Source organism: Malaclemys terrapin, chromosome 10, assembly GCF_027887155.1.
Source record: "Malaclemys terrapin pileata isolate rMalTer1 chromosome 10, rMalTer1.hap1, whole genome shotgun sequence".
NCBI lineage: Eukaryota > Metazoa > Chordata > Testudines > Emydidae > Malaclemys > Malaclemys terrapin.
In genome coordinates, this window is record NC_071514.1 from 20,255,807 (window position 1) to 20,282,863 (window position 27,057).

At 42.4% G+C, this 27,057-nt stretch overlaps 2 protein-coding genes across 7 annotated transcripts in view; both read left to right on the plus strand.

The window, feature by feature from the left end:
• Nucleotides 1-5,459, plus strand: part of SECISBP2L (SECIS binding protein 2 like) — a 39,247-nt gene extending 33,788 nt beyond the window's left edge. For both annotated transcript variants that reach the window (XM_054041808.1, XM_054041809.1), the window contains exon 18: nt 922-5,459. In XM_054041808.1, coding sequence (XP_053897783.1) covers nt 922-1,595 — 674 coding nt within the window. In that variant the 3' untranslated portion in view covers nt 1,596-5,459. The remainder of the gene's footprint in view (nt 1-921) is intronic.
• A 2,643-nt stretch (nt 5,460-8,102) lies between these two features.
• The window catches only part of SHC4 (SHC adaptor protein 4), a 69,540-nt gene continuing 50,585 nt past the window's right edge, over nt 8,103-27,057 (plus strand). For 2 of the 5 annotated variants that reach the window (XM_054040964.1, XM_054040966.1), the window contains exon 1: nt 22,522-23,963. In XM_054040964.1, the coding sequence (XP_053896939.1) occupies nt 23,379-23,963 (585 nt within the window). In that variant the 5' untranslated portion in view covers nt 22,522-23,378. Of the gene's footprint in view, nt 8,168-22,521; nt 23,964-27,057 lie in introns of those variants that run through there. The other 3 variants (XM_054040967.1, XM_054040965.1, XM_054040968.1) reach the window with 3 other exon arrangements.

Consider the following 27,057-nt stretch of genomic DNA (forward strand, 5'->3'; position numbering starts at 1 on the left):
AGGATCACTTCAGTTGCCGAGGGATTCTCTGTGGTATTGAGCTGGTATATGAAGGCCAGTGGTGAGATTTGAACAGGGGGTTGTGTGTATAGGGCAGAATAAAGGGGGGTGATTGGGGAAGTGAAGAGATGAGAGGTAGACAGGAGCTAAATTATTTAGGTCTTTGAAGACTAGAGCAGTTTGCGTAAATTTGATGTTGAAGTTGAAGGGAAGCCAGTGAAGGGTTTTGAAGAGTTGTCATGGTCTGAGCAACCTACAAGATTGATTTATGCATCAACTCTTAAGTACACATAGTGTAACAGCTGGGATAGTACCAGTTGAGAATGAAATACTTGTCTAACTTAGGTTAAGTTGTTAACAGAATTGCTGATTTTTTTTTTTTTCCTGAGCACTCCCTTTACTCAAAATAATGCCTTGATTACTTGGAGTGTGTTTTGTTTTGTTTTTTTAATTTTACGATCTACCTTAGAGGTTGCTTTTTTTTTAACTTCTTGTTCAGAATTCAACAGTTATTAACAGACACTAGCAGGATGATGATTAATACTATTTTGGCAAATTACCATGGGATTCTGGCACTGACAGTAAAACCCTGCTGCGTGGTCTCCCCACACATCAACAGCCATGCCATTTCTTACTGAGTGTAGTGCTGAGGCAAGCGCATCAACACCTTTTTTAATTTCAGAACAAACTGTGTTTGAGAATCTCTTTAAGCATGAAACAGTTTTTTCTGCTCTTGGTTTTTTTTTTTTCAAACTGTTCACTGTGTGATCATGTTTGGACAAGTATAGTGTTACATGCACATTTCCCTTTTATGCTTTTTACTTGAACAAGATCTTAGGATTTTTTTTTAATTGTGTAAATGTTTTAAAAACTCTCTAAGCTGTCAGTTTTCTGATGAGCTTGTGGTGTCTTGATTTGCAGAAACAAACTGGAGAAACATGGTGGAAACATCTGATGGGTTAGAAACCTCTGAAAATGAGAGAGAGTCCTCATTTAAGACAACTGCACCAGAAAAATCTAGCAGTGTTCAAATTGAGAAAGCCACTGTTAACAAACAGCCACTTACAGCTACAACCGGAACTACCTCAACTGCAAGTCATGGAAAATCCTTGCCAAGTGACAAAGAAGAGGTGAAGCCAGATGACAATCTGGAGTGGGCCTCACAGCAGAGTACAGAGACAGGATCTTTGGATGGCAGCTGTCGTGATCTTTTGAATTCCTCCATGACCAGTACCACCAGTACTCTTGTACCAGGAATGCTTGAAGAAGAGGAGGAGGATGACGACGAAGATGATGAGGATTACACCCATGAACCTATATCGGTAGAGGTTCAACTTAATAGCAGAATTGAATCTTGGGTCTCAGAGACCCAAAGAACTATGGAAACCCTTCAACTTGGGAAGACCCTTAGTGGTGCAGAGGGAGACAATGCAGAACAAAGTGAAGAGGAAGAGTTAGAAACACCTGAGCAGGTAGATCCAGTAATTGATGGTGAGGAATGGACAACTGATAAGCACGCAAGTAATGCCCAACATAAACCCACGATCAGCAATTCTTCGAATAAAGAACACACAGATTCCAATTACATGTTGTAAAAATAAGCACAAACTCAGGAACTCTTTAAAATTATAATTAACTGTTGTAAGGGTTGCAGCCATTACTTTGTATGCTTCATCTCAACATTTTGCACTGTTTAACATTTAATGTATGTATTTAATTCACAACAAATATTTGTAGCTGTCTTTTGTTAATTGTTTCATTAAAACCTATAGTTTAGCTTTTAATCAGTATCTGTATTTCCCAGAATTGAAACCATCTGTGTAAAAATTTCAGTCAGTATTAGATATTCACTTGAGCTTCTTTTGTAAACGGAGAAACTATTTATAAATGACCAATTGTAAGCAAAAATCTTCTTAAATTTGACTGTTTATCTTTTTTTCAACACATGAGCTGATCTATGTTTTAAGACTTGCAACAGTTACCAACATTTTGCATTGCTGATACCCCAATCATTTTAACCTGATTGGCTATAATTTTCTAATTATACCAGGAAATAAAATGGAAGAGAAGCCAGAAAAATCCAAAAACATTTTTCTTGCGGTCAAAAGGAAGAGGAGATTATAGAGAAATGTATGCATGATTCTTATGCTAAGACAGATGCAGCTTTTAGTTGGGTCTATGAGGGTATATTGCAAAAGATGCGGACTGTAATGAGATGGTTACAATATGTTAGAATATCTTTAACCCAAAACCACATAGCAAAATAATTGTAGTTAATGTATGTGTTTGCTTTTTTCCAATGAAATACTTAAAAAAAATCACTGTGTGCGGAGTCAAAGTAAGGGAACCATTAACCATGACCACCATCCATGTTGTTCTTAGTAACTGACTGCTTCCTTATTCTTTCACTTACCTCAGGAATGCTGATGTGCATAATTTTATTTACATTAAATAAAACAGGCATAAGTGATCTGAGTATTTAACAGTAAGTGTGACTGATATAATAGCTAAGTGTATGGTTGTGTTCACTTGCATGCTTTGATTCTGGCCACTTTTATATTAAGTTCGGGATCAATTTTAGGATTAATTCTCATTGAGAATGTGAACTCTTGTTCTTCAGTTGTAGCAGCCTAGTAGTTGACTTCTAGAGTAGTAAAGTAGTTGTTCTGGGAAGGCAGGAAAGTGCCTTGGAGTTCTGAGAGGTGTCAGTGGTTCAAAAAAAAAAAGCCAGAAACGAATAAGCTGCCATAGAATTATCCATTTTTGTTCCTAGTATTGAAATGAAATCCATTCTCTGGTGATGAATTTATTTCAGATTGGGGATGGAGTATATGTCTAATCCTTGCACACTAAGAGTCTGAATTTTCTAACTTTGTCCAGTACTGGCAATAAAGGTACTGAAGCCATCAGCACCAAGGACTTGACTACAAGAGTAGCCAAAGAACCATTTTCACGAATAACAGTTTTTCATGGCAAACATAGATTTGTTTTAATTCTACTTCATTATTCTCTAGACCACTTCCATTTAAAAAAAGGTAACTTTCAGTAACACAAAATACATGGACATTTTAGTTGCACATTTAGTTTACATAATTTGGGACCAGCACTTTTTTAGTATTTGTAATACTGGTATTTCATGTTGCACTAGGAAAATCAGACTCCAGGTTTAGGAAATATCTAGTCCTGTCTTTCAGATGATAATGAGCATTGTGGAAACAAAGAGTTTGAGTATTATGTAAATAACACTTTGGTATCTGTAGACATAGCAAATGCTATGCAGGACATTGTTGAAGAGCTGTCCTGTCATGTTCTTAGTTCCTTGATATAATCTTCCTAGATATTAGCAACAGACTTTTATAGGAATACAAAGAGTAAAGAATGATGCCTCCTAAATATTAACCCAATTGTTTGTACTGCAGATTTTATTGTGCATACACTTCGAAAGGTTTAGTTGATTTAGGAAATGATAGGGGTTTGAACTGCTGACAGAGGATCAATGTTTGCCCTTGGATGTGTAAGCACAGCTTCTGTCAACAACTAAGATCATCTGTGCACACTAAGGATAGAATTTGACCTAGATTTTCCCAAAATGGAAAGTGGGATTACAAAAAACTATAATCATCTGTACATTTCCTTTTGTTTATTCCATGACAGTGATTCAAATAACTCTTGATCTTGAGGTAGTAGCATTACAAAGGTTTCTTTTTTGTCTTTTCTGAACTTGGACAGTCATTTTAAGATTTGACATTTATATCAAACAGGAAATCTACTTGTAATCTTCAACCCACTGTTTAATTGTAATTTTGCTACAGATTACATAAGTATATTATGAGTTCATTAAAGATGATACAGCTCATCTAGTACCTCTCTATTTGCCAGCAAACAAGGAGAATCTTTGAAAATGTGAATGATCATCTCCAGAAAGGCAAACCAAAACAGAGTAAAGGAAACCATCCATTTAGAACGTTTCCTTTTGATAAGATGAGAATGAGAGATAATTGCGAATGGAATGACTGTGTGTCTGGGAAGAGGTCCATTTGCATCTAAAATTAGGGAAGTTCCTTGCAATGTGCAGCACTTAAGAGGTATAATCTTGATCTTGTGGTAATCTTGTTTCTATCAGCAACAGAAATAAAAAAAGCATAACCTTTCTGATAGGTTATTTTATAGTGCCATGATTAATTTTTTAAGATAGCTGGATTTCTATTTCACTATAAAAAATATACAATGTATTGTACAGGTTGTTACACTCCAAAAAACAGATGTTTCTGGAGTTATGACTATAGATATGTTTTTTTATTGTGAAGATTATTCAGAAAACAAATATTCATTTTTTTTCTTTCAAAGACTATTGGATTATTTAGATTTCATGCATCTGGCAAAACATGAAAAATAATGTGTGGTAGGGCATCTTTACAAATGAATTGATAGAGGTGACTATGCATAGAAATTATTTTATATAACACTTCTGGTATTTGTGCAAAAATAAATTTAGGGGAAAAAATCTGGAGAACGTAGTCCTTCATCAGACCAAATATATATATGTTTTGTCTGAGTAAGGATGAAGGCCCTGGTCCTGCAAATACTTACTTACATACTTGACTTTAGGAACACGAGTAGTTCCACTGATCTCAGCAGACCTATTGGTATGCTTAATTGAAACACCTTTGTAAGTGTTTGCAGGATTAGAACCAAACAATGACTGCAGGATTTGTCCCGTATTTTTAAAATTAAAAAACTATAGAAAATGTTCTTCAATAATGCACTTGTCTGATTTCTTAACATAAAGGTGGGAGATCTCTAATGCTTATGTGGGTGAGGATTTTCACATGATTCAGTCCAGTTCTTTAACATGAAGTTTAAATTTTAATAACATTACTTTAAATATGAATGCAAAAAAGTTTTATTGTTTGAAAAGCTGCTGTTTGCTAAAACTGTCTAAGTATTCTCTGTGAAGTTGTGCCAACTAATCAAAATATCCAGTTGATTTTAATGTTGATCATATTTTAATCATTAAAATTCAATGTGAAGATTTGTTTACAAAAACAAAAACCAGCAGAAGAAAGCCATAGATGCAGCCTATCTGGGTTTTTAGCCATCCCTTCCACACACAATGAAATGTAAGAATGTCTAACGTGAAATTTATACTGAGTGATAACACTGAAATTAGCAACACAGTTGGCACAGCCCACCTTCTAAATGTTCATAAATGGTTCATATATTTTTTAATAGATTCTAATAAGATAAACAGTTAATCTTTAATGTCTTAACATTTGTAGCAAAACTTAGGTTAAACAGTAGAAAATTATTATAAAAGATGAAGGGTTTTGTTTTCTTTTTTGCTGTATGAAGGATAATTGTTCGATCTACCATACTTTTTTGGAGTAATAGCTTTTTTTGCACTATGTAAATACTAGTGGGGATTCTTCCATAAACTAATAAAAGTGATTGTAGAAATATTTCTTACTACGGTGATATATTCATTTACCAATTGCAATGTCCTTATTTCATGTCTGTTCCAAAACTTCACCAGCACCATATGCTGCCTAGTACTTTAGTTCTGATTAAGTATGAAGATTTGTTACGGCTTTTCCGGGCAAGTACCAGTGTTTTTCTGTAGCTTGTCCACCAGGTGGTAGTGTGCATGGTATCTTGACAGTTTGCCTCTTTGGAAGTAAACAATGTACCAGCTAGACATTGTTCCCAAGTGCAGAGTTCATTACTGAGAAAGTCACTTGGTTGGTTCTCTTTGGTTTCCTTCACTGAAATGTTTCCAGGTAAAACAACCTGTTTAAAGATTTTGTATCATAGGAGACATACATTTTGGTCACTTACAAAATTGAAAAGAAAACTCAAGTGAAAACTCTTAAGTCCTTTGCAGAAGTTCTCTGTATAAGTGTAGTTTTAGTAGAACTCTTGGAACTTACAAATTTGAAAAAAGCATCAGAAGCATCTTGTTGAAGACGAGTCCTAAATCTGAACTACACATTTTCAGGATGAAGTAAAGTTGGCCTTGAATGCATACAAACAATCATCACTGAGCGTGACCCAGACAAATAAAGCAAGGCATTAAAACCAGAGGCTGATACTCATTAACACTTCCCATTAATCTGCTCATGTCTTGGCATTATCACCATGGCATGAAGGCAAAATATAGGTTTTCTATATAGTAAGTAAAATCTACCACTGTTCAGAAATTCCTGCAAGGGAACTAATCAATGTCACTGTCTTGGAATTGAAATAAAACTGGGTGTGCAAAATCCAAGATGAATATCACTTCCTACTTAGGAGTAAAAGGGACCAAAAAAGCAGCAGATAATGACAATGTTTGGAGCTGTTGACATCTTTTGTACCGTAGTGTGGTAACACATGGGTTTTTGTATTGTCCTCATCTGACCTCTGCCTAGATCTTTACCCCTGCATTACTGAAGATCCTGTGCTAAATATCCCTTTGAAAATTTGTGTCGCTTGCATGTGGGGAGCTCCTGACTTTCCAGTGACTCATCACAACTGCTCACTTCCTCAGCTATCAGCACTACACCATTAACTGGTGTTGCTACTCCCATGTCCTTTGAGATTGGAAGTACATTAATGATTTTCTATATATAAAATCAGGTTCATACTGTAGTTTTGATCTTGCAGTTCTTTCACGGCTTTTGAAAGAACTTCCATTACAAACCCTAAATTTCAAATTCTGTAACTTTCTGCAGAAAAAATGCTTTGAGATTTCTCATGTATGTTCTCAACCCAAAGGTGAATTTTGGAAAGTCCCCAGAGAATATTTGGTCCTTTGACTTACCACAACATTTCCATAGTTCAAAACAATTATTTAAATCAAAATATTACAAATGAAAGCCCAAACTTCCCATGAGTTTAGTCCTCAGTGAGAATAACATTTTTTGAGTAAATTCCGAAAATAATCAAATCTGGGCCTGAAATATGAACAAAACCAAAACATAATTTCTGATTAGTCTTTTAGCATTGCTCTGAGAATGCAATTCCAGATTGGAGCACCAAACGGAAATATTTGAAATGGCCATTCAAAAAAAAAACAACCAACAAACCTGTTTAATTAATGTTTGAATTTACGCTCTGAGACATCTACTACAATTATCCCAGTACTTCAAAGAATAACTCAAAGCACTGACCCACCACTGCTCTTAAGGGCTCACATTCCAAGAAACTAGAATCTATTTTAATGAATGTTCATTAACAATAATCACAATATATGATGTTACTTGATAGCATGCATGCAATATCATGCTAGTGCCTTTCTTTTTCTTTAAACATAGGCAGGGTAGAACTACATAATACACCGTTTATAGGTGAGACACTTTATATTCAAGAAGTCAGGGAGCTAGTTATTCCCATATTAAGAAGTCTTCCGCATTTTTGAATGTTTCTACATATGAAAGTATTTAAATTACACCTTGTGCATCTGCCTTTTTGTATTGCTGTGTGCAAAGTGGCAGAGCTATGGGAACAAGAGCTCTGGATTTCTCTGTGTAAATTCTCCCTTATGTTGCAGTAATGCAGCTTTTGCTTTTAACATGATAGTGGTTTGCCAGAGAGGTACTGTTTGTTTTTTGTGGGAAAGGAGTTGGTGTGTAGGCATTGACGCAGGTTGAATATCTGCAAATACTTCATAAAGAACCAAAATAATTCACTAGCCGATATTAAAAGCAAAGCAATTCTCAGTTGGTTAGTACTGTCTGTTTCATCTGAAAACTAGGACCAGCTACCAGTTCTAGCTCTTGCAGAAAATTTTTACCAAACTGTTCTGAGTTAGTATCTTAAGTATCACTATTGTATTGACAAAGCTGAGAATTTGGCATGATCATTTTTAAACTGGCATGTCGGAGATGTGTGGTGAAGAGCTCACTGATTCAAATCACTCTAGTTATGCAACGGGCTAGCTTTTGGATTTTCTTTCAGATTTTTTTTCAACCACTGCGTAGGCAAATGAGAGAACTATTTGTATAATTCTGGCACCTCCTTTTTTGTGTTTATGTGCTCAACTTCCTCAGAAGAAAGACACAGAACAGGTAACTAGTTTTCCTCATGGTTTCTTTTCTTAGATTGCTGAGAAGTTCACTATGAAATGCAGGAGGGAACTTTCCAAGTTGGAATGCCCGGCTGTACAATTTGGACAAAACAGAATTATGCAGTTAAGTGCTATATTTAACCTTTTCCTTTGACAGCTACTTGATACCGTCTGTCAGTACAGCAGTCATTGATACACGTTCTCTATGACAGGCGGATGTGTGGGGGTGTCCATCTGGACATTATTTAAAATATCCAGGTATCTGTAACGAGGTTAGTTCCCAAGGATAGTACTTTAATGAGCAAAGAGGAGTCTAGTAGTCATGGAACGCTGATACCAGATTTGCTCTTAGGTGAGAACAAACAGAGGAAATGGAGCAAGCTGCACTTCCTGTAGTTATATTTACAAAAGTGCTGTTTGTCTTTAGGTCCCCTTGGAGACTTCCTGGAGGCTATGGTAATAACCTCATGCATGCAGGCATGGCTCTCATGCCTTATAGCAAAAAGCATATTAGCTGTGTGTGGTGCAATCACTTTAATTTTTCTATAATGCGTCCTCCTCTCATCCTGTGTACTTGGCTATTTGTTTCTTGCTATCACAGTTACACAGCAACAGTGAGCTCGGCTGTGCTAGTCATTTGATCTTTTAACAGCATGGTACTTCGAAATCTGTGCTATTTTTTGTGTATTTTAAAAAATATTTTCAATACAAGAGCTCTCTCTTTGGATGGCACCTTTCAGACAGACAACAAGAAAAGGCTTTAAAACATAGATTTTTAAAAAAATTAATTTAAAGGTATAAGCATGGGAATGGGGGAATTGTTTTCTCATAGGGTGATTTTTTTTTTTTTTTCAAAGGTGCACAGGTTAGTTATGCGCCCAACTCCCATTGACTTTCAATGGGAGTTGAGAGCCTAGCTACCTTTTTGTGCCTTTGAAAATCTTGCTTGATGAGTTTTTTTAAACCGATGGTGAGTTGCTGCTTGTGAGTAAAGGAAAGGTTGCTCCAGATGGCAGGAGCTGTAAAGAATTCTCTTGTACCAAACAAGTCCGTGGAGGGATGAGGTGAGGAGAATGGTTCTACAGGAACAGAGGGAGCGAAAAGAGGAAAATCACGGCATTCTCTAAAACTTCCCTACCATTACAGCGATCTTTCTGATCCCCTAAGTATCTACACTGCATTAAACCAACCCCAGGGCTAAGATAGCACACATGCTGACCCTCTGGAGCATGGGGAGGTGCTGTGACTAGTCGTCTGCACTGGGAATAAATTCTCTAACACTTGCTAGATAGCCATCACGCCCAGCTGCCTGGACACTGGGAAAGGTTAGTTTCCACTGAGGTATTTTTCAGTATGTGTATTTGGGTGTTCTCAGACTTGTAATTTAATTAAGAAATTATGTATATTTTTAATGGTCACATCTAAGCAAGGGTGGCACTTTACCTGAATAATATCAAATACCAGTGCAGGAGTAAGTGGTGGTTCTTTGGAAATCATTGTTTCCTATTTCCTTTGGAATTGGCCCCAGTTGTGTAGTGCTCTTGCTGAACCATGCTCCCTTGTGGAGCCGACCCTGCCTAGTACTGTGCGGTACTTTTGTCATCCTGCTGAATTTGTTCCTGTTTTCAGGATTGGTTTTTCTTTTAGCCAGTAACAGAGCTTTGATAACTAATTCTAAAAAAGCAAAGAACACCCCAACCTGTAGTACCCTTATTTGTCCTTCAGTCCTATGTGCCCTCCAGTTGCCTTGGGTTGTATGTTCTGGACAGCATTGTAAGTGTATCAAATCTGTAGTAGATTTAAGAAGTGAAGAGGGCATGGATGGCCTCACAGTACGCCACAGGGGTAGGCTCAGACAGGCTCCAGTTTTACTTACTAGCCAGGCAGTAGATGCTGTATTTGCTCTGCAGGAAGCCTGTGCTGCATTGAGCACTTGGCCTGTGACAATCAACATAGATTGGTTTTAATTTGATCTCTTTGGTTGGGCTCCTTATTGCTTAGGTTTTGTGTGGCTATCCCCTGGCTGTCCTACTCACAGGATGTGCTGAAGTTATATCACCAGCTGTCACTGCAAATCTGTGGGGTTCTTAGTGTGTTGATTTCCTATCTGCAACTTCTACTTAAGGGTGTCTGCATGTCCTTCCGGTATATGGCTAGTTCTCTTCTTGTTGGCCTCAAATAGCAGGCCCAAAAAAACTGTTATCTCTATTACTTATGGAACTCTCTCCTTTAGTAAAGTGGTTCTAGTGTTTGTGAACCAGGTTAATTTGACAGCAGTACTGTCATATCCGCAGAAGGGGCATATACAGTGCAAACTTTCCTCACAATGTGCCTAGTCCATGGGCCTCACCTTGGGCCTGGCAGGACCACTAGGATGCAAAATGGTAGCTGATTCTCCACACCTCTTCAATACTTGACTTCTCTCTCTCTCCAAGTGCCTATTAAAAGGGGTGTTTAATGTGAACACATTTTCCCTCTTTGAACTGAAGTGATCTTGACTCATTTCACACTGGCTGGCAAGCAACCTTTGGATTTTAGGGCTGGTCTACACTGAAAACTTGCATCAGCATCGCTACAGCTCTCAGAGATGTGAGAAATCCACACCGCTGAGAGATGGAGCTATGCTAACCTAACCCCAGGTGTAGACAGCGCTTGGTCAATGGAAGAATTCTTTCACCAACCTAGCTACTGCCTCTCCGGGAGGTAGATGAACTGCAGCGACAGGAGAAACCCTCCAATTGTCACAGTGAGTGTCTACACAGCTGAGCCACTGTAGCCTTTTAAGTGTAGAGATAGGCCTAGCCAAAGGCTATATGTACACTACCACTTATGTCGCTATAACTTATGTTGTGCAGGTGTGTGAATAAACCACCCCCTTGAGCAAGGTAAGTTACACCAATCTCAGGGGTGTGGGTGGACAGTGCTATGTTGGTGGGAGTGCTTCTCCTGCTGCCGTCACTCGTTACATTAAGTAAGTCACAGGACAGCGCTCTCTTCTCGGCTTAGTGCAGCTACACGAGAGCTTACAGTGGCGCAGCTGCAAGCGGTCTAGTGTAGCCATCGGCTTAGACTTTTAGGTTACAGCTGCTGACTAGGGCTGGATTGACCTAGTGCTCATCTCCGTCTCACTGCTGTTTCCGTACATTGCAGCTCTGTCCTTCCGGACTATTTGTTCATCTTTTTCCTAAAATGAAAAGGAGAACACCTGGTCTTAGGTGAAGTGTTGGGTGGGGTGGGCAGGAAATGTGGTTGCAAGGCCAGGAGAAGGATTAGAAACTCTCCTTCAGTTCCAGCTTTGCCTAACTCGGCTCACCAAAGCCTTATGCGTGCACCCTCCACCAGTAGTGTCTGCTTTGCAAATCATTTCACCTTTAGCAACTGGCTTCAGTCACATTCTATACTTCCAAGCTAAATAATCCTAGTTCTTGCAATCTTCTCCTATGACTATTCCACTGCACTTCTAACAATCTCTGTTGCCCACTCTCAAACTTCTCAGTTTCAACTATATTTCTAGAGAATATATAATTTTCAATTGGCTTATGGTGAGGGGAACCAAACTAGATGCAGAGCTCCAGAGGAAGATGTGCCGCTTCTTTATAAATCATCTTACAAGATGATGTCTAAATTTAATGGCCTTGGCCCCTCTTGCAGGCATTTGATAGCTGGTGTTTAAGAAAAGCAGCGTTGCCCTAAACTCTGAATTTCCTTGCTTGTGTATTTAGGATAAAAATGTCAAAAGTGCCCAAGTGCCATTTTCAAGAGACATAGGCTTTTGAAAATTTGACCTACAATCACTGCTGACTGACCGCGTGTCTTCAGCCCATGTGATCAGTCCCTTGCCTGTATGAAATCGGAAATTTAACCTACACTTATAAAGTACAGCAAAAACAACGAGGAGTCCTTGTGGCTCCTTAGAGACGAACACATTTATTTAGGGATAAGCTTTTGGGGGCTAGAACCCACTTCATCAGATGCACGGAGTGGAAAAAAAAGTAGGTAGGTATAAATATACAGCACATGAAAAGATGGGAGTTGCCTCACCACGTTGGGGGTCAGTGCTAAGGAGGCCAATTCAGTTAGGGTAGATGTGGCCCATTCCCAACAGCTGACCAGGAGGAGTGAATATCAACAGAGGGAAAGCACAGTTGGCTTTTTACTGAATTGCAATGATGGAAAAATACCTGGAACCAATATTGAACAGTTGAAAGAATATTTTGTGGGGGGAGGAGGGGAGGGATTTTCCGCTCTCCTGAAGCCATACCTGTAAAGTAAGCTGCAATAGAAATAAAACCGCAGTGGGTTAAACCTTTCAATAACTAGCTTTGAAAAAGAATTGCGGACACACATTTATAAGAATCAGTCTCCATTGAATTGAAGCTCCATCAGTGCTCGGGGACAAATGTTGTGCTTTTTAATAAATTGCTAGTTACAAAGTAAATAAAGATTTCTGCTATTTCATCCTAAGTCAGTGGTTAGACCCCTGGGGATCTACAGACAGTCTAAGGTTTCCAAAGGGATCCACACCTGCATTCAACATTTTTTAGGGATCTGAAAATGAAAAAAGGTTGAAAACTGCTGTCAACCATGCATGTCGGTGAGGAAGCAAAAGTGTTTAGGTTTTCCCCTGCATTGAGACAGCTGTCTCTAACTTACAGTGCCTGTATTAACTCTGCTTTTGCTATATGCAGCCAAGATAAGTCCTCAGGGTTTGCCTGTTTCACTCAAGCTGCTAATTCATCTCTCCTCGTTAACGAATCCCTTCACGTTATTCCCTCACATTCACCAGGTTTTAATGCACATTTCCAAAAATTTAAAACTGTTGTCTTGTTAGAAGCTGCGCTCTAGCAGAAATACAGGAAATTTGTGCATTGATTATAATTACAAGACACGTGTAATGCTGCTTTTAGCCTTCTCCTGGTGCATGTGAGAATATAACCACTGCTTACATGTGCTTTGCATTCACAAGTCAATGAATGTGATTGCAGTGAGTGTGTGGGTGAGACAGGGAATTAATATGAGAAAATGCATGCGACAGGAAACATCCGCTGCAGTTTAAGCTGTCTTAGGGAAGAGGTCAATAAACCCTATTCCGTCTGAGTGCTTCTGTCCATGTTAGTGCAAACATGTACCCTGGGTGCAGAGACTACATAGAGACATGAGGTTTGGCTGGCCGAGGAGGATAGCAGTAATAGTGAAAATATCTGCTCTACTAACATTTGGATGGCCAGACCTACATTCCAAATGATTTTATCCCCCTGAAAGAAGCACCCTCCAAAGGGCACTTCTGGGACTGTCCTTCTAACATATGCTACTCCAGATGGGCACTTCAATTGAAAATCTCCCCTACATAACACGCCTTAAAGATGTAACTTGACACTATATTGTTTGCCACTTTCCAGCCTCTTGATAGTACTATGAAGAGGGGTTTGTGGGCAGTAATGCAGGTCACATTAATACCTGCCCCTTTCCACCTGTGTATAAAATGCAATTTTTATACAGCTAGTGTTACATTAACTGAAATTCTTCATTGGGTATCCTTCACCCTCTGTTATAAGAATAGCTTGCTAGAATGCTAACCCTAAAGGGACCAATCTAACTATCCCTGCCTGCCCCCAAGGCTGCTGGAGATATAAGGTGTAATGTTCCAGGCACAGTGTTGGTTGTCCCCAGAAGAGCTGATAGTACTGAAATGTTGTAGAGGTGTTATGTTTGCTCTTGTAAAGAAATGTGCTGTGCACAGTAGATTTAAGCAATGGAACTCACAGCTCCTTGATGCAATGGAAGTAAGTAGTTTAAAGTTGAAAACATTGGTTACACATTTATGAATTGGAACCGCTGCAGATGATCCTAGCCAGGATAGGATTACAACGGCTATCTATTGTGCATCAGAGTATAGGTGGATCATCAGCAAAAGTCATTAGGATCTTTCTTCATAGCATAACATGGAACATCTCTTGGGAATTTTACACCACCTTTGGAAGCAGTTGGCACAGTAGCAAAGGCAGGATAATAGTGTAGAAGAAACACTGATCTAGCCAATAAGAACATAAGAATGGCCATCCTGGGTCACACCAAAGGTCCATCTAGCCCCAGAGGGAATGAATAGAACAGGTAATCATCAAGTGACCCATCCCGTCGCCCATTCCCAGCTTCTAGCAAACAGAGGCTAGGGACACCATCCCTGCCAATCCTGGCTAATAGCCATTGATGGACCTATCCTCCTTGAACTTATCTAGTTTTTTTTTTTAACTCTGTTATAGTCTTGGCCTTCACAACATCCTCTGGCAAGGAGTTCCACAGGTTGACTGTGTTTTGTGTAGAAAAATACTTCCTTTTGTTTGTTTTAAACCTGCTGCCTATTAATTTCATTTGGTGACCCCTAGTTCTTGTGTTATGAGAAGGAGTAAATAACACTTTCTTATGTTCTTAAGGCAGAGTTTCTGTTCTTCGTAGGCACATTTTCTCTGTAGTGAAACTGCAATATGCACATACATTTAGCTGGGTTCTGGTTCAATGAGTTTACGGTATTATAATACAGACAGCACAGGAATCTGTTACAAAACTGCCACAGGCAATCCAAGCGGAATACCTGAACTACAAGGATGTTCTTATTGCCTGAGAAAATGAATCCTGATAGAGGCTTCAGGAAATATGCACCACTTCATTAAAGTTAGGGTTACCATATTTCAGCAAGCAAAAAAGAGGACGGGAGGAGCCCCGCCCTAGCCCCGCCCCTGCCCCTCCCACTTCCCGCCCCCCCAGAACCCCCAACCCTCCCCCCGTTCCTTGTCCCCTGACTGCCCCCTCCTGGGACCCCTGCCCCTAACTGCCCCCCAGGACTCCACTCCCTATCTAAGCCTCCCTGCCTCTTGTCCCCTGACTGCCCCAACCCTTATCCACACCCCCACCCCCAGACAGACCCCTGGGACTCCCACGCCCCATCCAACCACTCCCCACCCCCTGACAGCCCCTCCCCAGAACTCCCAACCCATCTAAACCCCTCTGCTCCCTGTCCCCTGACTGCTCCGATCCCTCTCCGCACTCCTGCCCCCTGACAGCCCCCCCGAGAACTCCCAACCCATCTAAACCCCTCTGCTCCCTGTCCCCTGACTGCTCCGATCCCTCTCCGCACTCCTGCCCCCTGACAGCCCCCCCGAGAACTCCCAACCCATCTAAACCCCTCTGCTCCCTGTCCCCTGACTGCTCCGATCCCTCTCCCCACTCCTGCCCCCTGACAGCCCCCCCCCAGAACTCCCAGCTCCCCACCCCCCCGCTCCTTGTCCCCTGACTGCCCCCTCCTGGGACCCCTGCTCCTAACTGTCCTCCAGAACCCCACCCCCTACCTAAGACTCCCTGTTCCTTGTCCCCTAACTGCCCCCTCCTAAGACCCCCCCCAACTGCCCCCCAGGACCCTACCCCCTACCTGTACCCTGACTGCCCAAAACTTTCTCCACTCCCCCCAAAAAGCCCCCCCCCCGTTTCTTGACTGCCCCCTCCAGAACCTCCCTGGCCCTCTTACCCTGCTGCTCAGAACAGGGTGTTGGGCTCTGTGCGAGCCGAGCCGGACACATGGCTGCGCTCCCCAGCACAACAAAACCCGGTCCCTGGCCCTGCACAGTGCTGCTGGACCGGGCTGCAGGGGAGAGCTGCCGGCTCAGAATGCAGGGCGGATCCGGCTCCTCTACAGCTGCTCCAGAGTCCAGCCCGGGACTTTCCTGCAGCCCTCCCAGCTGCTCGCTCTGCTCTGCCGGGGGAGGGGGGGAATCCCGGACATTTTGAGTGTTTTATAAATTCCCCCCGGACGCTATTTTTAGAACAAAAAGGAGGACATGTCCGGGTAAATCCGGACGAATGGTAACCCTATTAAAGTAGACCCCAGCCAAGAAAATTGGAAAATTGTATTGTCCTCTGTTTCCAAGCAAGGGTTTGGCTTCCTCCCCAGCAGGCCTCAGGAACTGGAGTGCAATGAACTGCAGCATCATGCCATAACCTCCCTGTGACACCAACAGAGGAGACCAATGTGAGCCAGAGTGGTGTGCAAGAGACACAGCCTCCTTTTATACTTTAAACAAGACTGCAGGCTCCATTTCTCCAATGCTAAAAGGCCCTTTGTGCTCCCTGGTGGTCAGAGGCTGACCGCCCACTAGTTTGAAACTGCAGCCTTGCCTTGAGAAGAGAGTTCTTTAACTGAAACGCACAATGTTGTTTTTCCTTCCACAAAGGCTAATGTTTCTTTTCCTGCTGCAGTTTTGTTCTGGCTCTTGCTACCAAACTTCTATTTCTTCTTGTTCCTGAAAACAGGGCTTTTTTACAATTCCATTGTGCTCTGGAGCTCAGTGGCTCTGAGAAGTAGTCAGCTATTATACCTCCTACACCTTAATCCCACTCAATGGTGCCACCAGCTAGGTAAGTGCTGGTTAATGCTGCTTCCTTTCTCTAGCACCACGGGTGGGAAATCAGACTGTCAAAATCATGTCATGTATGACTCAGGCATTATTAGGAGGCTCGTCCCGTTTCCCAGAAGGCCAATTCTTGCAGCCCCTATGTCGTCAAACACATTTTGCTGAGATGTTGATGCTTGTGTTCCATGTATCAGGGTTAGGAGTGGGGGGAGGGAGCTGGACAATTTCATCATAGCCTCCTCCCTCTGGAGTATGTCACCTTATGTAATATTCTACAAGCACAAATGTCTTAGGGGGCCGGTCCATATCCCTGGCCCTCTGAAAGAAAGCCTGTGTCATTGCTCCCCACACAGAGGGGGATGCTCATGTGTGTGTAAGATAAAGGCAATGCTAAAGCTCAGCAGGTCTCCCTCTTGGATTTTTCAATTTCTGCAGGACTAGAACCATCGGCAGGAAGGTGCATGCAACTGGCACTGCTGTTTACAGACTCCTTGCATTGCCACCAGCCCCTCCCTCTTGTTTTGTTACCTTGCTCCCATGTAATCTCTGAAACTTCCCTTCACAGGAATCAGACCTCATTTGTGTCAGGAGGGGACGTGCACACTTGTGAGCTGTCTACACTAATTTCCCATTGCTGCTGACGTTGGTTCAGCTCCATCGGTGTTAACAAGGTTGGGAGCTGTAGTAGAATGAGTCACCAGTGTTTTTAATGCCAGCCACGTAATGGTGCTCAGGCTAGATCAGACTGAAGTGACGTGCCTATGTCAGGGTTCATGTTACTAACCCTAGTGCGAGTGAATTGGTCTTAGCAGCTGTGAGGAAGGTTTAGAGTCTGTTTCTAGTGTATGCAAGGCCTGAACGCAGTCTGCCCTGCTCTCATTCCCTCTCCTGCTTACTCTGAGCCCTGCCTTGGGCTGGCGAGCCCTCTTGCCTGACTCACTCATCCATTCCAACCCCCTCATTCACTGTCCCATCCTTTCTCTTGCTTATGTGCCTCAGCACTCCACCCCCACCAGAAATATCTGAGCACTTTCAAAACAGAAGTAACAATTGTCTGTCTTCCTCTTGTATTCGCCAGGAGGCCAGTACAGAGAACTTGGCACTGGGGTTAGGTGGTGATGGTGATGGTGACATGTTGCTAAGCAGACAGGCTGCTGTGTTTTGTACCAGTGCGAGCTATTTCTGTGGCTGTGGCTTCATTCCTAGATGGAATGAGCTGCAATAATTACGCCTGTCCTGGGCTGTATATTAAGGTTACCATACGTCCGGATTTTCCCGGACATGTCCGGCTTTTTGGGCTCCAAATCCCCGTCCGGGGGGAAAGCCCAAAAAGCCGGACATGTCTGGGAAAATCGGGACATGCCGGGCCAGCCGTGTGGGGGCTCGGGGGCCGGGCCAGCCGTGTGGGGGCTCGGGGGCCGGGCCGGCGGGGCCGGGCCGGCACCGGCGGCTCGGGGGCCGGGCCGGCGGTGGCAGGCCGGGCCGGGGGCTTGGGGGACGGCCGGCGGTGCCGGGGGCCGGGCTGGGGACCGGCGGTGCGGTGCCGGGGGTGCTCGGCCGGGCGCCCGGGGGCCGCAGTGCTGGGCGGGCCAGGGGTGGTCGGCCGGGGGCCGGGCCTGGAGCCGGCACCCCAGGGCCGGGGCCAGCCTGGGCCGCGCCTCCTCCCCCCACACTCCCACTTACCTGCTTCAGGCTTCCCGCGACTCAAATGTTCGCGGGAAGCAGGGGAGGGGGTGGAGACTTTGGGGAGGGGGCGGGGCTGGGGGCGGGGCCGGGGCCCCGTGGAGTGTCCTCCTTTGGGAGGCACAAAATATGGTAACCCTACTGTATATGATCGCATGGGGTGCAATCTCCAGGCCAGCTGCAGGTGGAACTGGGCAGCTCTTGCTATTATGGCTTGTTAGCCATCTGGTAGCACTGAGGAATCCAAAAGGACCGCGGGGCTGGGTCTGTCCTGTAAATATTTATGTGATGCTAGTGCCAACTGGGGTTAGGGCCCTGCTGTGTGAAAGAATGCTCAAACCCCAAAAAGAGACCATCCCTGTCCCAAAGGGCTGGCCTGTTTAGATTGTAAATAGGGGCCCTGATCTCCACTGACACCTCTATGTGCATAAAAATAACAGAGGTGGTCAGGGGGCCCTGCGGCTCCTCCCCCAACCCTTTCCAAATCAGTAGCCATGAGAAGGGGAGCCCCAGATACCAATGTAGGGTAACTGCCTTGCATGGCAGGTAGCTGTCTGTGCACAGGGGGCCTGGCCATAAAACACATGCAGCTTAGGGTGGAACATTACCATCTAGACTGGATTTGAACTGATGACCTTGCAGGGAAAGCCTCCATGGCTCTTCCCCATGCTCCTGTAGCACCCTTTGCACAGTGATTGATAAATGCAGAAAGTCATTGGGTTTTTTTCCGTACCCGATTGGCTCTGTGATGTGTACAATCAGATCCAACCAGATCAAATGGATCTTGGAATGTATCTTGGATAAGCGCATTGAGATTTGGGGCTCTCACAAAGCTTTCCTGCCCTAGAACTGTACCATTAAGATCAATCTGACTTTGGTGTCTGCCCTCTGGTGGCCGCTGGCGGGGTCTCTTTGAGCTGTACTGTAAGTTCATGTTCTGTTACCCTGCCATTAATTTGGATCGACTTTTTTTTTCTTAATAGGCCTGTTTCCGTGTTTGCTCTGCAGGGAGAGGCTAAGCAAGGTCAGGCTGATGACTGGGCTAAACCAACCAGCAGACTCTTGCACACCTCCTCTTGCCTGCTCTTTCTACACGACAGACATCGCAGAGAGGGCTGGACTCGGGCAAGGCAGGCATGTAGACACCATGACACAGGGGCCCACCTTGGTTCTGCTCCCACATTGTGGCCTGGCCTCCTAGCAGCAGCAGGGTGACACTCCTCCCAGGAGCAGTAGGGTAGATCTGTTGGGTGGGTGGGCAGGGCCCATTGCACTCAGTGCCTAAAGAGGTCTTCAAAAAGTGTGTATCGGGGGGAGCTCTTCACCCACCCACCCCCATCCCAGGCCTGCTGCTGCAGAAAGGCAGGGAGGAGCAGAGAACCCATCCCCTTGCTTGCTGGAGAGGAGAAGAGATGAGGAGGTGGAGCTGCCCTGTGCTGCTGGGCTCCTGTGAGAACAGCTTCAGCTCCCAAAGGGAGGAGGGAGCTCTGCCTGCCTCCTCCAGCAATTCTGATTGTCTGCTCTACCCCAGGAGGTGGGGAAGTGGAGAATCCCCCCCTCCCCCCCCCCCAGGCAGGGCTGAAACGTGCAGCCCTCAGCCATCTGGCTGGGCTGGAAGTGCAGAAATTTTGTTTGTTCTATCTGTGACCATTTGCAACTAGGTATCTTCACACACTGGGCATTTCTTTCTTCCTGCCAAAATCAGAGTCCTCTACTGAGGTGATGTGGCAGACTTCTCCCCCCACCCCCGCCCGAGCAGAGTGTCTTGGTGTTAACACCTCATCAAAGTGCATAGGGCAGTTCCCAGCTCTGAGCTATTGTTTCAGGCTCTCTGCAGACTCAGGCAGTCATCATGGCAGCAGCTGTGCCTGGGTATCATTTACCAGGTTTTCTTTGCAATCATGAGAGCTAGAATCTTTTGACTCCAGGAGCTGGGACTCAGGTGTGTGGTGTCTGTGCATTAATCCAGCCCAGTCTGCTACTGTCTGTGGATGGAAAGCATGTTACATCCAATGGGAAAAGGCAGTTTTCAGAAGTTGGTAGAAAGTGACATGCCTTAGTGTATGATAAGCCAATGAGAGTTTGTTCTGCTGGTGTAATGGGCCTATCTTGGCATTTTATTGGTTGGGTGACCCCGTGCAGTCCTTTGATAGTGTGGAACAACACAGCAGCCCCTCCCAGCTCATGCAGTTCATGAAAACTCAACAGGTCAGAACCATAGTGTTAATCTATGTAGCTCCATTTACATCAATGGAGTTGCACCGACTTACACCTGCTGAGAATCTGTCCTATAAGATCTTCAGTTTCATTTTGCAAACGCTTCTAAAAACTGGAGTGACCAGTGATGCAAACACACTTCCTGTATCACTTGGTTGGAGTCGTAAAATAGTGTCTACAGCAAAGAACTAAAAGGACAGATACTAATGCTATATCAGAGTTTCTTTGCTCAAAGTGTACAATACATATTAGCACGCATCATTTGTTAGCACCAGAAGGTAGAAAGTGCTTAGAAGCCTTTATTAAATATAATTCTCCATGAGGAGTTAGACATTGTTTTAACTGGCAGTTTGGCTAGGTTTTCTCAGTGTTTGGTTTCAAAACGAATGACGAATCCTCCTGAAATGGGTTGATTTAAATGAAACAATTGTTCCCTGGAGCAAGTATTGCTCCAGTACTAGAATACAGCTCTTTTTTTAATTTTACCTCTCAATCTACTATCAGGATTAATACTAGATGCTGTGAGACATGTGTAACCTGATGGCAGCATTGACTTATCTCTTTTTAATAACCCAGACATTGTGAGTTCACTCCTGCTGTTGTATTCAAGATTATCAGCTAGGAATCCAGCTCTCCTTCAGAGGGTACTCTTGGTTTATACAATATACAGGAGAGAAGAATCAGGCTCAATATCATCATCTTAAAATTAATTTAATATTGAAAACTTTAAAAGTTAGTGATAAAGTGTCTCAAGCAGCCGATAGAACAGACTTGCTGAGTGGCAGGAATTGAGTTCTAACTGGATTATTCTCAAACCCTTTGAGTCTGAGGGTATGTCCACACAGCACACTAAGCCTGGGCTCTGACTCAGGTTGGAGCCCAAACCCTACTTCCGTCTGCACACAAATCAATCTGACCAGGGTCCGAACACCCTGCTAGCGAGGTGGGTCAGAACCGAGTCCTGCAGTGACTTGGGGCCATTTTGCAATGTTTCAGTGTGGACAAGGTTTACAATGAAGAAGCTTGGACACTCAAGACTAGGCTTGGAACCAGAGTCCACAAGCCCAGGTCTCTCAGACTCAGGTTTACAATGCAGTGTAGACACAGCCTGTGAGGGCTCAGCTGGGCAAATCTCTGCTCTTGGGCTTTTAATCATGGATATCAAGAAGGTGAGTGGTGTGGAGGCCCATATAAATGTTTTCAAGAGCGGTAGGAATTTGAAACAGGTTTGACAATATCTATTTAAAAAGCTATGTGGTGTCGGTGAAGTAGCATAAGATGGTCCTTTACTTATCCTATACAGTGATATTGGAGCTAGCATTTTAATGCATAAGATGTTTATCCATCATGATTTTATTACCATTGGTGAGTTTTAGTGCAAGCAGGTTTGAAGTGGAATAAAAATTCCACCCCTCTAATAGCAGAAATCTGTGTGTTTGGGGTAGTGACAGCAGGGCAGTCACCACAATACTTAATGAAATGTGAATGCCATCCTTTCTGAAGTTGAAATAATATCTGGATGCATTGCTTGAATACAGCTGCACAGTACATAAGTAAACAAGTGTTTCTATGAATTATGTGCTCATTATTTCAGCAATTTGAGGAAAGATTTCATTTTACTTTATGCCATTTCCTTTTCAGATTCTGGCTTCCTGTGTGCTTAGGCGTTTGCAGTTTTCATCATGTCTTTAGAGTAAATTTGATAGGCACAGGATGTTGCAATAAATCGGATATTGAACCAACAGTCAATAAAAAAAAAAAAAAAAAAAAAAGAACTCAGTTTCTAGGAAAGATGCATCACATCTTCCCACAGGAATCGTACCATATGTCCTAATATCAGTGGAACAATAGATTCAATTATTGGCTTCTGATGGTGCTTTGTAGCCATAATAGCAAAATAGAATTTTTGCTATGTTCTGAGCAAAAATTGTATTAAACCCATGGATATTGTAACTAGTGATGTGTTTGTCCATTCATTACATGCACATTAAAACTGTCCCCCCCCTCCCCCCAAGTCATTTTTTTCATGGCTACTCCTTTAGTGTATTTATGGTGTATGAGTCACCAGGCTTTCTTCTGATTGGATGAAAATTAAACACCCCTGGGACTGTCAGTCAGTTATAGCCATTCTCAGCTTCATTCACAGATTTATTAGCTTGCACACAGAGAAATTCATTCAGAAAACTTCATTCACAAAAACGGCAACACACTCTTCAGAATTTTGAACAGAAAGATTCTGGTTAACCTGGCTTTTAAGGAAAAGCTAGAAATGACTCAAGGGATGACAATGAAGCTGCACAAAGATGATGATGATGAGTCTGGAGATTTGAAGTAAAATTGTGCTGGGCCATACAAATACTGAGTGTATTTCTAGATTGTGATGCTGAATGACTCTAAGACAAGAATTAGCAGGATTTGTATTAAGAACTGCTGACTACATTCAGAGAATTATTTTGCATGTTTTTTAAAATCATATTGTGTGAATAAAGAATGTGCAAATTGCAGAACCATGATTTTTCTTTCCAGTGGGGCAGCTGAATACAAAATGCTAAGAACAGGGCTTGTAAGGTATCTCTTTGGGTTCTTGCTAATCTAAAGATGCTTTTGAGATTCTAGCTATCTTGCATTGCTTTCTGTGGAATATATATATATTTTTTTTAGTCTTTACTGCAGCCAGGAATTCACCGTTAATGATGCAGGCTATAACAGTGAGTGTTCAAAGCTGAGAATGATTTAGAGGCTTGCTTGCTTGTGGCAGAAGTGATTTTTAGATATGGATAGCATCTTTTCAGATTAAACTGCTGTAGTATTTTTATACCTGTGTATGTTTCCTTTAGCATTACATACAGATGACCATGCAGATTTAAGCTATGTTCATAAAGAAAAATAAGCCACGTGTGACGCAGTCAACAAAAAATATCCAATTGGCGTCTGTTTTTAAAATTGTTTGACTTGCTTAATTTCCATGTCATTTCTCTACAAGAAGAAAGCCAATTTATGCAACAGTATCCAGTTACAGAACTTCCAAGGCTATGAGAGAACGCAGTCAGCACAGTCTCAGTGGACACGTACTGTATGTAGGACTATTTAGACACCCAGGAATGCTTCACAGGGCTAAATACAGTCGCTTTAGGGATGATTTTATAACATCATTAGAGGAAGGTACACAAAGTAGTTCTTTAAATATCAAAGGCTCCTCTTCATCTTCTCATTCCTCCACACCTCATTTACCAATTGAGGATGTCACCTTGGGGACACAGGACAGTTCCACCACTTTGTGCACTTTGATACCCCGAATGGCTAATATTAAATTATCCAATCCATCTAATCTGCCTGGTTTTAAAAACTTCTGTCTGGGAACAAAAGAGGTGCCAAGAATTAAACTCACAGAGTGTGTTACAGTTCCAAGCAGCCCAACCTCACCAGAAATCAGTTTAATCAGCTGCCTGCCTACTTCTTATCCACGGCAGGACCCGGACAAACTTGATGTAAATACAAAATCTCAAGATGACTGCATCTTGCTGGGCTTTGAGTCTGCCCCTCTAAGCAAACAGGACAAACCTCCGGTGCAGAGCGGAGAGGACATTGTGAAGACTGGCATGACCTACTGTGTACGAGTAAGTAGCTTCTCACAGATTTTCCACTAAAAAAACAAATAATCAAATTGTGTGTGAGCTTGTGCAACATAACCTTCCTTTCCCCACTTCTTCAATAGGTACTGAAAATAACTGTATACTGCAGGTTCCCTGTTTTCTGAGGCCTTGTATACGTGACTTGTTGATTATACCAAGGGGAATTAAAGTACATGAATAATCCAAAGCAATAACGTAATATTAGTCTCCAAAAGCATTTCCTTGAAGGTTTATTATAATAAACGCTCCTTAAACAGATTAACTGATTTGAAATAAGAAGAAGGAAGTGCATGTTTGAGGGAGCTGAACGCTAAATAATGTTTTTATCCCCTTTACAGCAATCCTGCTGCACAAAATCTCAAATGGCTTGTAACGCAGTCATGTTGCTGTAGGTGTGTAATAGTTGCTGAGAATCCTGCTGCAAACTGTAGTTCTTTTGCATCATCTCTCCTGGAAATACTGCAGGTGTTTGCTTTCATGCAGCATGTTTTACAGTCCTAAATTGGCATTTGCAATGCGTCTGATTTTCTGATACTACCACTGCATGAGGTAACCCCTTTTATCTGTTTAGAAGCTGTCTATTTATGAAGGGTATCTCCCTTGCCCCAATATTTTTCATTTTCAGTGCTGCGCTGGCACTGTTACATTTTGTGTCTCCATTTTTCACTCTCTCGTGAGAAGGAAACCTTGCTGCATGAATGCTCCCTGTGAACTGTATTTTCTGCTTCCCTCCCCCACGGCACGAGTCATTTCTTTTTCTTCTTTCCCAGTGTAAACTTTACAATTGTTACCTTAATTCTTGCACTGTGAAAAGAACTGACAATTGCTTCCCATTCTTCTCTCTGGACCTTTGACCCTGACCTTTTAATTTCTTAAGGTTCGTCTCCTGTCTAATAGCTTTCCAAAATGGAAGACCGTCTACATTAGGCACAGAGAAAGCTTATACCATGGGAAAATTACAGCAAAATTTTTTTCAAGTTACTTCAGGAGTAATGGCCTAAGAGGCTGGGCAAAGCCATGGCTTCCGTACTTTGGTTTGGCATGATTTGTGCTTGACAAATTGGCGATTCCTTATAGCCCTATTATCCTGTAGGTGCTTACAAATTGTTTAATAATTTGTTCCAATATTTTTCTAGATATCAAAGTTAGGCTGACCAGTCTATAATTCCCCTGGTCCTCGTTGTTTCCCTTTTTAAAAATAGATACTATATTTACCCTTCTCCAGTCCTCTAGACCTCACCCATCCTCAATGAGTTCTCCAAGCTAATGGCTAACGGTTCCGAGATTGCTTCAAATAGTTCCTTAAGCACCCTAGGATGAAAACATCTAACTTATCTAAATATTCTTGAACTTGTCCTTTCCCTATTTTGGCTTGAGTTCCTTCTCTCTTGTTGTTAATGCTGAACATGAACAAGAAGCAAGAAGAAAAGGTAGAAAAGAGAACAAAGGATGGTCAGAGGAAAGAGGAATGCAAGGTTAAAAAAGGCCCTATCCCTTCTGTTACCTATCAGATTAAATATATTTTTTAAACAATCTCTCAAAGATTCTCTCATGAAATATACTCAGTTTAAGTGGAGCTCTCTCAAGGGAAGGCTTCCTCTGGCCCATTTGTAGCTACTGTCATTGCCACAATCAGAATCGGCTGTCCATTGTCCCGTACCAAACCACGATCCTTCTCTTTATAATTAACTGTAAGCCCCAGAGATGAAAGGTCACATGTCCCCTCTGATGTCCTGACGAGCTCACTTGGAGCAATAGATAACAAGTTTTCCTATTTATATCAGTGACCAATTTTGAATGAATTCCTTAGTTTGTTATGATCTCAGCATGGTGAGCTTGAATGCATAGCTCTAACTCACGTGAGTAGCCAGACTCAAGTGGGCCTGATCACGTGATGAATGGCTGCAGGATCAAACCCTATAGTTCAGTGTGGCAAAATACAGGATAGCATGTGCAAGACATTAAACAGAATCTGGCCAGAACCCAGGAGACAATACGAGGTTTTTTTTGTTGTGAATTTCAAAAAATTCATTTTTGGTGAATTCTGAAATTTTGTTGCAATTCAGACTAAAAACAAATTTCCAAGTGTCAGAATTTCCAATGAACTAGAAATGCCAAGTTTTGACTAGCTCTAGCATCTGGTACAGGCTACTGACGAACCCTGGATACCACAGGTATAGCAATTTCCTTGTTTCTGTGTTCCAAAATACGTTTGGTACTTGATCTTTTACGGAGTATAGAAGGAAATGTATTTACATGTCCTTTTTTTACATGTACTAGCTAATCGGTGTCTTCCTATAGCAAGACTGAGTAACTAGACAGCATGAACTGTCTATATGTTGTTTGCCAATAGAATGTGAGGGACTGTCGGTATTCATTATAATCAGACTGAGGACTACACAATGAGCTACTGTACTATACTTGCTATTCTCAATTTGATAATTACTGTGGACAAGGCTTGCCAAGCAGTGATTATAACTATGCACAACAGTCTCAAAGCCAGGCTGGCTATATGTTCTATTCACAACAGGATACAGACGGATGAAAATAGTATCTTCCCTTAACACCATCCAACAGTAAAGGCCCAATCCACAGAGGCTGCTAGGGATCATTTTGCTGACTTCCATGGTCATTGGATCAGGCCATAAAACAGTACTTTAACCGTACTAACAGCCCAGTCTCTAAATCAATAGTATGAAAATCCTGAATGATTTTGTTAAGCACATTTCTGTAACAAGTCTTATTTACTGGAGTCCTCTATGAAAAATATTGAAGGGGAAATTGTCAGATATTTTAGAAGGTAATATTATATAATGTACTAATATCATGTAGCTTACATTTTTTCACAGCACTCTTGAAGGATCTGAGAACTTTACCAACATAAGTACTATTCATTTGATAGCTGTTGGGTAACCTCTATGAAATGAGTTGGGGGTCTCTTGATTAAGGAGGTTCGCAAGACTGGCCTTAAGGCAGGAAGTGAGGAATACCATGTCCACTCTGAGGTTTTTCCTGAGAGATCATGCACAGGAGCGTCTCTACTTTATTCCATTTCATGCTGGATAGGTCCATCTATTAG